At 45.8% G+C, this 13,734-nt stretch overlaps 1 protein-coding gene across 1 annotated transcript in view; it reads right to left on the bottom strand.

The window, feature by feature from the left end:
* vwa8 (von Willebrand factor A domain containing 8) overlaps positions 1–13,734 on the bottom strand; it is a 625,928-nt gene that overhangs the window by 268,774 nt on the left and 343,420 nt on the right. The window contains exons 22-23 of the mRNA XM_072514383.1: positions 5,996–6,071; positions 1,229–1,364 (exon numbers count right to left, since the gene is read on the bottom strand). Of these exons, the coding sequence (XP_072370484.1) occupies positions 1,229–1,364; positions 5,996–6,071 (212 nt within the window). The remainder of the gene's footprint in view (positions 1–1,228; positions 1,365–5,995; positions 6,072–13,734) is intronic.

Here is a 13,734-nt window from a genome sequence, read left to right as displayed (position 1 = left end):
TAGAGAGGACTTGTGGAGTGATTTATTTCACCCAAAGGTTGATGGAGATCTGGAACTCACTGCCTGAAAGGGGGACAAAGGCTCAAACCAGGACAGTTGGTAGGATTTTGCAAGCCCAGGCCAGATGGTGGGGGGTGAATGTAATGTGACATGAATCCAAGGTTCTGGTTGAGGCCGTACGCATGTGTGTGGAACTTGGCTATAAGTTTCTGCTCTGCGATCCTGCGTTGTCGCGCGGTCTGAAGGGCGCCTTGGAGAAAGCTTCCCCAAAGATCTGTGGTACATTGGCGAGACCATGCAGACGCTGCAACAATGGATTAACGGACATCGCGTGACAATCGCCAGGCAGGAATGTTCCCTTCCAGTCGGGGAACACTTCAGCAGTCAAGGGCATTCAGCCTCTGATCCTCGCGTAAGCATTCGCCAAGACGGCCTTCAGGACGCGCGACAATGCAGAAAAATGGAGCGGGCAGCAGTTTAGTGGAAATAAGGTTCAGAGTGTAAGGGGGATTGCATTAACAAGGTGAACTTGGAAAGGCGATGAGATCGGAGAGAAACTACAGAAAGATGCAAATTCAGGGTTTGGGAAAGTAGGAATTTTAATGAGAGTTAAGCCTGTTGGGCAATAGAGAAGCAACAGAAGCTGGTAATCGAATAATCTCCCTCTTTAAGAACATAAGAACTAGGAGCAGGAGGAGGCCATCTGGCCCCTCGAGCCTGCTCTGCCATTCGATAAGATCACAGCTGATCTTTTTGTGGACTCAGTTCCACTTACCTGCCAGCTCACCGTAACCTTTTATTCCTTTACTGTTCAAAATTCCATCTACCTTTGCCTTAAAAACATTTACCATTTAAATAACAATCCATTTTGCTGTTATTTCTACCAAAAAGTATGACCTCACATTTACCAACATTGTAATCCATGTGCCAGACCCTTGCCCACTCACTTAAACGATCTATATCGCTCTGCAGACTTTCAGTGTCCTCTGCACATTTTGCTCTACCACTCATCTTAGTGTCATCTGCGAACTTTGACACAAATAAAGAGAAGTTGCCAGTGGATCAGAGGGACACAGATCAAGGTCTGATTTAGAAATAAGCGTTACACTGAAGAAACTAATTTTAGTTCACAGTGAATTAATAAAATATATACACTTGATGGTTTTAAATTATTTAAGATTTGTTATTTTTGGGTCGCATGCATGTTCAATGAAGTTCTGATGCTTACCAACAACAATGCGTCTTCCGTCAGATAAAATCATCTCACCACTTTCCACTAATGTTTTTAGGATGCAGGTGACATTGGTTGGTGCCTTGTCGGCTTCATCAATGACCAGAATGTGCCCCGATTTAACAGCTCTCACCTGGGAATGCAGGAAACTAACATGATGTATTTCTTTCAGCAAAAAAGCACTGCAAGCAGAGAATTTCACAGGCAGTAATAATATTCTGGTGTGTCAATTGAGAGGCCTTGAGCAAACATCATGGGATGGTATCAGAACTGAGAGACTGTAATGATCAGAAAAGAGGATGCCGGCTGAAGCTCTTTTCTCTAGAAAAAAGACTGATGGTGGCCTGATAAATGTGTTTTTTAAATTTTATGGTAGATGGAGAGTAGGTGTTTCCACTTATTGGGGGATCAATACTTGCAGATGTAGATGTGTGTGGTGCTTGCTCTCCCCTGTGACCATATGGAAAGACAAGGCAACTTACGACTGGGAGGGGAAGGGAGGGAGGTATTCCCTATAAAGGGTTGGCAAATATTAGATGTGAAGCCATGCCCTCCATTGTGCTGTAGCTCAACTTGGAGGCTGATAATGGAGTAGATAATTTACTGGGCTGGAAGTTGCTGTGGAGGTATGTGGGGGGGGGGGGGGGGGTAGTTACAGAAAGCAGGGCATCAGTAAACAATCATGCAGCACAGAAGTAGGCCATTCAGCCCATTGCTTCAGTGATGGCTCTTTGAAAAAATACAGGGAATTATTCCAACCCCCCTGCTCATTTTCCATAACCCCGGAATTTTAGAGAGAGTACCTCACACTGCCCTCAGCTAACTTCATTCCTTGGGCACAGGGGTGCATTCTCATGGCTGATAAAGGAAAATAGCAACTCCTGCTTAGTTCCTTGTTAAGGAGTCGACTGGGGCTTTCCAGAATTGCATAGCTTCTCTTTACGTATTTTATGCACTAAGGAGTAGCAGTAGTTCGGATGTGGGGCAGAAAATAAATCAGGAGATAGAGAAAGCATGTAAAAAAGGCAATATCACAATAATCATGGGGGACTTCAATATGCCGGTGGACTGGGAAAATCAGGTTGGTAGTGGACCCCAAGAAAAGGAATTTGTGGAATGTCTAAGAGATGGTTTTTTGGAGCAGCTAGTGACAGAACCCACTAGGGAATAGGCAATTCTGGATTTGGTGATGTGTCATGAGGCAGACTTGATTCGGGTGAAGGAACCCAAAGGGAGCAGTGCCCACAATATGATAGAATTTACCCTGCAGTTTTAATTTACCCTGCAGTTTGAGAGGGAGAAGCTGCAATCAGATGTAACAGTATTACAATTAAATAAGGGCAACTACAAAGACATGAGGGAGGAGCTGGCCAGAGTTGATTGGAAAAGGAGCCTAGCAGGGGAGACAGTGGAACAGCAATGGCAGGAGTTTTTGGAGATTATTCGGGAAATTCATCCCAAGGAGGAGGAAACATGCTAAGGGGAGGACAAGGCATCCATGGTTGACGAGGGAAGTCAAGGACAGCATAAAAGCATACAAAGTGGCAAGGATTAGTGGTAAGCCAGAGGATTGGGAATCATTCAAACGCGAGCAGAGGACAACTAAAAAAGCAATAAAGGGAAAGAAAATTAAATATGAGTGCAAGCTAGTTAGTAATCTAAAAGAAAATGGGAAGAGTTTTTTTCAATATATAAAAGGTAAGAGAGAGGCAAAAATAGACATTGGACCACTGGAAAACGTGGCTGGAGTAGTAATAATAGGAAACAAAGAAACGGCAGAGGAACTGAATAGTTACTTTGCATTAGTCTTCATGGTGGAAGACACCAGTGAGATGCCACAGCTCCAGGGGAATCAAGGGGCACAGGTGAGTGTAGTGGTCATCACTAAGGAGAAGGTTCTGGGGAAACTGAAACGTCTGAAGGTGGTTAACTCACCTGGACCAGATGGACTACACCCCAGGGTTCCAAAAGAGATAGCTGAGGAGATTGAGGGCATTGGTGGTGATCTTTCAAGAATTACTGACGGCAGGAAAGGTCCCAGAGGACTGGAAAGTGGCTAATGTAACACCGCTGTTTAAGAAGGGAGGGGCGGCATGTGGCGCAGTGGTTAGCACTGGGACTACGGCGCTGAGGACCTGGGTTCGAATCCCGGCCCTGGGTCACTGTCCATGTGGAGTTTGCACATTCTCCTCATGTCTGCGTGTGTTTCACCCCCACAACCCAAAAGATGTACAGGTTAGGTGGATTGGCCATGCTAAATTGCCCCTTAATTGGAAAAACAAAAGAAGAGAGGAAGGCAGAAAACGGGAAATTATAGGCCAGTTAGCCTGACTCTGGTCATTGGTAAGATTTTCGAGTCTATTACTAAAGATGAGATCGCGGAGTACTTGGAAGTGCATGGTAAAATAGGACTGAGTCAGCACGGATTCGTCAAGGGGAGATCATGTCTGACAAATCTGTTTGAGTTCTTTGAGGAGGTAACAAGGAAGTTAGACAAAGGAGAACCAGTGGACATGATTTATTTAGATTTCCAGAAGGCCTTTGACAAGGTGCCGCACAGGAGATTGTTAAATAAGTTAAGAGCCCATGGTGTTCAGGGTAAGATCCTGGCATGGATAGAGGATTGGCTGACTGGCAGAAGGCAGAGGGTGGGGCTAAAGGGGTCTTTTTCAGGATGGCAGCCGGTGACTAGTGGTGTGCCTCAGGGGTCGGTGCTGGGACCACAACTTTTCACAACATTCATTAATGATCTGCTAGAAGGAACTGAAGGCACTGTTGCTAAGTTTGCAGATGATATAAAGATCTGTAGAGGGACAGGTAGTATTGAGGAAGCAGGGGGGCTGCAGAAGAATTTGGGCAGGCTATGAAAGTGGGCAATAAAGTGGCAGATGAAATACAATGTGGAAAAATGTGAGGTTATGCACTTTGGAAGGAGGAATGGAGGCATAGACTATTTTCTAAATGGGGAAAAGCTTCGGAAATCAGAGCACAAAGGGACTTGGGAGTCCGTGTTCACGATTCTCTTAAGGCTAACGGGCAGGTTCAATCAGCAGTTAGGAAGGCAAATGCAATGTTGGCATTCATGTTGAGAGGACTAGAATACAAGACCAGGGATTTATTTCTGAGGCTGTATAAGGCTCTGTTCAGACCCCATTTGGAGTATTGTGAGCAGTTTTGGGCCCCGTATCTAAGGAAGGATGTGCTGGCCTTGGAAAGGGTCCAGAAGAGGTTCACAAGAATGATCCCTGGAATGAAGAGCTTGTCGTATGAGGAACGGTTGAGGACCCTGCGTCTGTACTCGTTGGAGTTTAGAAGGATGAGGGGGGTCTTATTGAAACTTAGAGGATACTGCAAGGCCTGGATACAGTGGATATGGAGAGGATGTTTCCACTTGTAGGAAAAACTAGAACCAGAGGACACAATCTCAGCCTAAAGGAATGATCCTTTAAAACAGAGATGAGGAGGAATTGTTTCAGCCAGAGGGTGCTGAATCTGTGGAAACCTTTGCCGCAAAAGTCTGTGGAAGCCAAATCACTGAGTGTTTTCAAGACCGCGACAGATAGGTTTTTGATTAATAAGGGGATCAGGAGTTATGGGGAGAAGGCAGGAGAATGGGGAAGAGAAAAAAAGCAAGTTCCCAGAAACAGCAAGGTAAAGATCTGATTTTGTGATGTTGATTGAGGGTCAGGACACTGCACATAACTCCCCTTCCACTTCTTCAAAACAGTGACATGGGATCTTTTACATTCATCCGATAAGGTACTCGAGATAGATGGAGCGTCAGAAAAACTACACTGCAGCACTCCCTCGTGACTGCACCACCCCCTCACCTCTGCACCACCCCCTCACCTCTGCACCACTCACTCACCTCTGCACCACCCCCTCACCTCTGCACCACCCCCTCACCTCTGCACCACCCCCCTCACCTCTGCACCACCCCCCTCACCTCTGCACCACCCCCCTCACCTCTGCACCACCCCCCTCACCTCTGCACCACCCCCCTCACCTCTGCACCACCCCCCTCACCTCTGCACCACCCCCTCACCTCTGCACCACCCCCTCACCTCTGCATCACCCCCTCACCTCTGCACCACCCCCTCACCTCTGCACCACTCCCTCACCTCTGCACCACTCCTTCATCATTGAATCACTCCCTCACGATTGCGCAACTCCCTCATGACTACGCAGGAGCGTCAGCTTTAGTCCTGGAGTGAAACGTGAACCCTGAACCTTGTGACTCAGAGAGCTACCAACTGAACCACGGTTGACATTTGAGTCAAATAGAATTGACAGTCTTCCATAAACAACATCACTGAGGCACGGGTGAGTGCGAGACATCATATAGAAGCCTCCATGGTCTTCCTATCGCTATAGCTTCCCCCAGCCCCACAATCCTGCAAGATATCTGTATTCCTTCTGACCTCCTGGTGCATTCCAGATTTTGATCACTCCTCCAATGACAGGCAGCCCTGCAGATGCCCAAGCTTCAAGTTCTATTGGTTCCTATTCAAAGATCTCCAGCTCTCGTCATTGCTTAAAACCCTGTCCCTTTGACCAAATGTTTAGTTCCCTGTCCTGATATCTCTTTCTGAACCATGGTGTCAAACTCTGTCTGACTGCACTCCGAGAAAATACTTTGGGGCACTCTGCTATGTTCAGAGCATTATAAACACAAATGCTCATTGTTACTTTACCCCATTGTATCTGAAGTCAGAAAGGTTATGAGAGGTTTAATTAGTTTGAAATATGAATACTAAAACAGACCAGAGGAGAATCTTCATACGTGATAACTCCCTGTTGAACTGATGGCTGTAGAGTGAGACTCTGCACGGTGGTGTCTCTGAAATAAAGTAAAATAACATATTTCACAAATCAACTGACAACATCGTAAAAATCTGATTTACAGGCAACAGTTTTGTCATAAATCAACCAAAAATAATGTAGAAATACGAGTGAACACATTGAAAGAGATGCAAGGAGAAACAGTGAGTCTTTATTTGTTATACAACAGTAATTTTCATCAGGGCTATGGGGAAAAGGGCATTGGAATTGACAGGAGCCACCACAGGCACGATGGGCTGAATGGTCTTCTGTGCTGTTTCATTCTAAGCTTCTATTGATGACTTATAGAGAAAAAAGCTTGCATTGATCGCACCTTATATCCTCAGGTGGCACCTATGAAGTGCAGCAGTCAACTGGAGTGCAGCAAAATCTCACAAACAATATTTTAATTATTTAATCTGTTTGTAATAATTTTGGTTGAGGGGATAGTGGGTGAATTCCCTGTAAGCAAATGACTTGATGGGTGGGGTGATGCTGGCATCATGAGCAACGTAAAGCGTACTGCTAGCAGACTGTGCTGTTTCTCCGGTTAAGTTCTGGCAGTATCCTAGTGCACACTTGGGGATCCTCTAGCCTTGATACTTCAACCTCTGGACTTAGATAATTGGATTGTGATCCTATTGGGAAAAAGCATCCACTTCACGTCAGGCAAAAAGAGCTCCCCTGGAATAGATTTCTCAACAGCTTGGAAGACACTCTTCAGCTTGGCAAATGGATTTTGCCAGACACACCATAGTCCAGGGCGGCACGGTAGCACAGTGGTTAGCACTGTTGCTTCTCAGCTCCAATGTCCCAGGTTCGATTCCCGGCTTGGGTCATTGTCTGTGCGCAGTTTGCACATTCTCCCCGTGTCTGCATGGGTTTCCTCCGGGTGCTCCGGTTTCCTCCCACAAGTCCCGAAAGACATGCTGTTAGGTAATTTAGACATTCTGAATTGTCCCTCTGTGTACCCGAACAGGCCACGGAATGTGGCGACTAGGTCCTTTTCACTGTAACTTCATTGCAGTGTTAATGTAAGCCTATTTGTGACACTAATAAAGATTTTCAAAATTATTCATGACAGACATGGAGGAGATGAGATGAGTAGCTATTCTCAACATTGTACATATTTGAGCAGCATCACACCGATTTGCTGCAACATAAACTAGACAATCATCCCACTGGTATTTCGACAATAGTCTCTATCAAACCAAAATATCTGATCAGGAAGTCACTGGAGAGTTTCAAACACGGCTTCCTCAGTCTCTTTTAGGCAGGTTGGAAAAAAACTAACCATCAGTCAACAAGCTATTCAGCTGTGGGAAATCAAATACCACATTACTGCATCTTCTCCAAATGTTTCAATACTTCCAGCATCCATGAAGATCAGCAGTCAATTGGTTATGCTACAGTTGTCTCTTGGCTATATTGTTCACCATGACTACATTGGTATACAAGATGAAGCTCTCAAACATGCCACTCTAACTACAAAATAAATTTCAATTGTTGGCATTGTCTGCAAGAGGAAAGAAACATGATACAGGAAATTTAAAACAGAAATAACGTAACCAAAATACAGATTGAGGCTCAGAGCCTAGACAGCCAATCCTTCAAGTGTTTGAGATATTAGTTGGGAAAAGCGAGTGCTACCCTGATTCTCACCTTTGATATCTGACTTCACAGAGTTTAATTGCACAACAATTAATTCCTTCCCCTTGTATGCAAAAGCCTCACTTTTTAAAAACTGGTCTACACAACCTTTTTTTTATACCTGGCAAAAAAGGACGTACTGGCGCTGGAGGGTGTGCAGAGGAGATTCATTAGGTTAATCCCAGATCTGAGGGGGTTGGATTACGAGGAGAGGTTGAGTAGACTGGGACTGCACTCGTTGGAATTTAGAAGGATGCGGGGGGATCTTATAGAAACGTATAAAATTATGAAGTGAATAGATCGGATAGATGCGGGCAGGTTGTTTGCACTGGCGGGTGAAAGCAGAACTAGGGGGCATAGCCTCAAAATAAGGGGAAGTAGATTTAGGACTGAGTTTAGGAGGAACTTCTTCACCCAAAGGGTTGTGAATCTATGGAATTCCTTGCCCAGTGAAGCAGTTGAGGCTCCTTCATTAAATGTTTTCAAGGTAAAGATAGATAGTTTTTTGAAGGATAAAGGGTTGTGGTGTTCAGGCGGGAAAGTGAAGCTGACTCCACAAAAGATCAGCCATGATCTCATTGAATGGCGGAGCAGACTCGAAGGGCCAGATTGTCTACTCCTGCTCCTAGTTCTTATGATTTTATGTTGTGTTCTTTGGCTGCACAAGTTGTGGTTATCAAAACAGGTTTAAAATCAAGCAGAAGACTGTTAGGAAGCACAGTCAAGTGAGATTTTAAATTTAATAAAAAGATAAAACAAAGTGAAATTTAAACTTTAAACTGGAACATAAATTCCACAAAAGTCACTCTCCACAACCAGCATGTGCCAGTTCATTGGGAAACCACAAACAATGTTGCACCCTTTCAGAGATGCTTTTTCCTATATATTCAGCCCACTGCATCCTCACACTTCATACAATCCCTACAGTGCAGAAGGAGGCCAATTAGGCCATTAAGTCTGCACCAACCCTCTGAAAGAACACACTCTACCTTGGCCCACATCCCCGCCCTATCCTCGTAACCCCACCTAACCGATGGACACTAACGGGCAATTTAGCATGGCCAATCCACCTAAACTGCACATCTTTGGACTGTGGGAGGAAACCCATACAGACATGGGGAGAACATCACCTGAGGCCGGAATTGAACCCGGGGCCCTGGCGCTTTGAGGCAGCCGTGCTACTAACCATTGTGCCACTCTTCCCCTCTTGCTCCCCCTCTAAAAAATCCAGTACAGTATTAGAACATTACAGCGCAGTACAGGCCCTTCGGCCCTCGATGTTGCGCCGACCTGTGAAACCAATCTAAAGCCCATCTACACTATTCCATTAATATCCATATGTCTATCTTCTCTATTCCAACCCATTTCAATCTGGTACTCCTCCATTACCCTCCATCCATGTCAGTTGGTTTTCTCTCTCTCCACTGCTTCCTCTCCCCACACCGTGCCACTATTTCAAGTTAGCATTTCTTTCTATCCATCCCTATTTTCCCTTCCATTTCCCCAACATCAGTAACCATTTAATTCCTTCCTTATCCTCCTTGCTGAATCTTCTGAATTTCATTGACGAATTTACTTCATTTCCGCATTCTTTCCTTTGAATCCATCCCTTTCCCCTTCATTACATTCCAATTTACTCCTTTCTTCTCCCCTTCACTATCATAGACTTTATCCGTTCCCAGGCATCCATTGCTTCTTTCCTTTTCCTCCCCTTTCACTCTCCTTCTCGCTCACTCTCTGGTCAAGGTGGGTTCACTGCTGCTGAGGACAGGAGCTGATCTGGTTGGACTCAACACAGGTCCTCCATGTTGCCACTAGCTTACAGGAGCTGTAAGTCCTGTTTCTGCAGCTGTTCCTGCAAATGCACGGTTGCTTTTCATCAGGCACAGCACTGAAGCCAGAGCTTGTTCCTATCCCTTGTCAGCTGCAATGCACAGGGCACATTTAAGAGTGCCACTTCCAGACATGCCTCAGTTGGTAGCATGCTTACCTCTCAGCCAGAAGGTGTTAACATTCGAATCAAGAGATTTTAAATGGACTTGGGGGGTATATGTACATAGATTCTTAAAATTTAATGAACAGGTGTAGAAAATCATCAAAACACTCATGGAATGCTGGCCTCTGATCTGGAGGACTAGAATACAACAGGGTAATGCTTCAGTAATATAAAGCCCTCGTTAAACGTTACCTGGAGTACCACTGGGCATCACACCTTAGGAAGGATATACTAGCCTCGGAGGGACTGTAGCAAAGATTTATCAGAATGATACCTGAACTCCAAAGGTTAAATTATAAGAAGAAATTATACAAACATTTTGTAAGCCACACTGTCCATGAAACAGGAACTTTCGTCACATGATATTATCCAGGACTGAAGATTTTGGTTGGCTGCAGAAAGCAGAGAGTATGCATAAATGGGTCATTGATCATATGGGGCAGGAAGGTGGCCAGGGTTAGAAGGGTGCTGCTACAGAGGGGAAGGCAGGCAGGGGGTTTGGGTCTTCCGAACCTGATGTATTATTACTGGGCGGCGAACGTGGAGAAGGTGCGGAGCTGGGTCAGAGGGGTTGACTCCCAGTGGGTCAGAATGGAGGAGAGTTTGTGTAGGGGGTCAGGATAGAAAGCGCTAGCAACAGTGCCGCTCCCGATGGTCCCAGGGAAATACTCAGGAAGTCCGGTAATAATAGCTTCATTGAGAATTTGGAGGCAGTTTCACCAACACTTTGGGTTGGGGGCAGGGTCAATGGAAATGCAGATTTGGGGGAACCACAGATTTGAGCCAGGGAAGTGGGATGGAAATTTTCGGAAATGGGAGGAGAAGGGGATTAAGACACTAAAAGATTTTTTTCTTGGGGGTCAGTTTGCAGGATTGAAGGAGCTGGGAGCGAAGTATGGGCTGGAGCAGGGGGAAATGTTTAGATACATGCAGGTTCGAGATTTTGCCAGGAAGGAGATACAGAGCTTCCCGGTGGAGTCGGCCTCCACATTGCTGAAGGAAATGCTGACGACAGGGGGACTGGAGAAGGGGGTAGTGTCGGCAGTTTACGGAGCTATTTTGAAAGAGGACAAGGCACCACTGGAAGGGATCAAAGCAAAGTGGGAGGAAAAGTTGGGAGAGGGTAAGGAGGAGAGATTCTGGTGTGAGGTGCTCCGGAGAGTGAACGCCTCCACCTCATGCGCGAAGCTGGGGCTCTTACAGCTGAAAGTGGTATATAGAGCACCCCACAAGGGCGAGGATGAGCCAGCTCTTTGAGGGGGTAGAAGATGTGTGTAAACGTGAAGGGGGGGCGGGGCGCAAATTATACTCGTATGTTTTGGCCCTGGAAGGAGATTTTTAGGGTAATGTTTTGGGTGACTGGAAGGAAATTTTTAGGATAATTTCTAAAGAGGTGTACGTGAAACTGCACCCGGACCCTCGGGAGGCCATATTCAGGGTGTCGGACCAGCCAGGGTTGGAAACGGGTGCAGAGGCAGATGTTGTAGCCTTCGCCTCGTTGATCGCCCGAAGGCGGATCCTGTTGGGATGGAGAGCAACCTCTCCACCCTGCGCCTTGGCGTGGCAGGGGAACCTGTTGGAATTCTTGACTCATGAGAAGGTTAAGTTTGAATTGAGGGGAAGGATGGAGGGGTTCTACATTTCATGGGCATTATTCATTATGCACTTTCAAGAATTGGATAATATCAAACATTAGTTGGGGGGGCAGGTTGGGAGCGTTGGGGGGAGGGGAACTATATGTGTTAATAGTGACTATGGGTGTTTCCTGATGCCTTTTTGTTATTTATTATGTTTACACACGGGCAGTTGTTTGGGGGTTGGTGGGAGGATGGGATTGTTCTTGATATGGGGATTGACATCATATTCGTTCCTGCTTATTGTTTATTGTTGGTGGGTGCAAATTTGGGGGGAAATGTGAAAAAGGAGAATAAAAATATTTTTAAAAAAAATAAATGGGTCTTTGATTGGCAGGATGTGATGAGTGGAGTCCATAGGAGTCTGCGCTTGGTCCTCAACTTTTTACAATTCACATCTATCACTTAGATGAGGGGAGCAAAGACATAGTAGGTACATATAATATAATAGTCTTTATTGTCATAAGTAGGCTTACATTAACACTGCAATGAAAATACTGTGAAAAGCCCCTATTTGCCACATTCCGGTGCCTGTTTGGGTGCACAGACGGAGAATTCAGAATATCCAATTCACCTAACAGCGCGTCTTTCGGGATTTGTGGGAGGAAACCCACGCAGACAAAGGGAGAACGTGCAGATTCCACACAGACAGTGACCCAAGCCGGGAATCGAACCAGGGGCCATGGAGCTGTGAGGCAACAGTGCTACCCACTGTGCTACCATGATGCCACATTAGCAGACAATACAAGGATAGGTAGGGAAGTATGCTGTTCAGACGACATAGAGTTTTCAAATGGTTATAGATGAGTGGGCAAAAATCTGGCAAATGGGAGTAAAATGTGGAAAGTAATTTACTTTGGCAGAAAGAAAAAAAAGAATATTAAATGGAGACCGACTGCAGAATGCTAAAGTGCCGAGAGATCTAGGTGTTCTTGTGCACAAAATTGGCCTTAGGGTTGGTTGAATGGGGTTACTGGGTTATGGGGATTGGGTGGTGTGGGCCTCAGTAGGGTGCTCTTTCCAAGAGCTGGTGCAGACTCGATGGGCCGAATGGCCTCCTTCTGCACTGTAAATTCTATCGGTAGCACGGTAGCATTGTGGATAGCACAATTGCTTCACAGCTCCAGGGTCCCAGGTTCAATTCCAGCTTGGGTCACTGTCTGTGCGGAGTCTGCACATCCTCCCCGTGTGTGAGTGGGTTTCCTCCGGGTGCTCCGGTTTCCTCCCACAGTCCAAAGATGTGCAGGTTAGGTGGATTGGCCATGATAAATTGCCCTTAGTGTCCAAAATTTCCCTTAGTGTTGGGTGGGATTTATGGGTTATGGGGATAGGGTGGAGGTGTTGACCTTGGGTAGGGTGCTCTTTCCAAGAGCCGGTGCAGACTCGATGGGCCGAATGGCCTCCTTCTGCACTGTAAAAAAAAAAAAATTCTATGAGTCAAAAAATGTGAGTCTGGAGGTGCAGCATGTAATCAAGAAGGCTAATGGCATGCTCTCCTTTATTACAAGAGGAAGCAAACATAAAAATAAGTATGTTATGCTTCAATTATCATCGACATGGATACCACGATTACACGTGAGAACACCACCCACCAGGTACGCGGTACATACTCGTGCGACTCGGCCAAAGTTGTCTAACTCATACGCTGCAGGAAAGGATGTCCCGAAGCGTGGTACATTGGCGAGACCATGCAGACGCTGCGACAACGAATGAACGGACATCGCGCGACAATCAGCAGGCAGGAATGTTTCCTTCCAGTCGAGGAACACTTCAGCAGTCAAGGGCATTCAGCCTCTGATCTCCAGGTAAGCGTTCTCCAAGGCGGCCTTCAGGACGCGCGACAATGCAGAATCGCCGAGCAGAAACTTATAGCCAAGTTCCGCACACATGAATGCGGCCTCAACTGGGACCTGGGATTCATGTGGCATTACATTCATCCCCCACCATCTGGCCTGTGAAATCTTACCAACTGTCCTGGCTTGACACAATTCACACCTCTTTAACCTGGGGTTACCCCATCTCTGGATCTGTAAAGATTTAATCACCTGCTAATGCTCGTATTCCAAGTATTGTCTGGCATCTTTAAATCTGTCTAAGTATATGTTCCTGGAACATACCTCTTCATTCACCTGAGGAAGGAGCAGCGCTCCGAAAGCTAGTGATATCGAAACAAACCTGTTGGACTTTAACCTGTTGTAAGACTTCTTACTGTGCTCAATTATACAGAGCATTGGTGAGACCACATCGCAAAGAGTGTGTGGTTTTGGTCTCCTTATTTAGGGAATGTAAATGCATCGAAGACGGTTCACAGGAGATTTACTAGATTGATGACTGGAGTGAACGTGTTGTCTTATGAGGAAAGATTGGACAGACTGGGCTTGTTTCCATTAAAATTTAGAAGA

The sequence above is a fragment of the Scyliorhinus torazame genome, chromosome 8 (genome assembly GCF_047496885.1).
Source record: "Scyliorhinus torazame isolate Kashiwa2021f chromosome 8, sScyTor2.1, whole genome shotgun sequence".
Taxonomy (NCBI): domain Eukaryota; kingdom Metazoa; phylum Chordata; class Chondrichthyes; order Carcharhiniformes; family Scyliorhinidae; genus Scyliorhinus; species Scyliorhinus torazame.
This window is presented reverse-complemented; position numbering and strand designations above follow the sequence as displayed.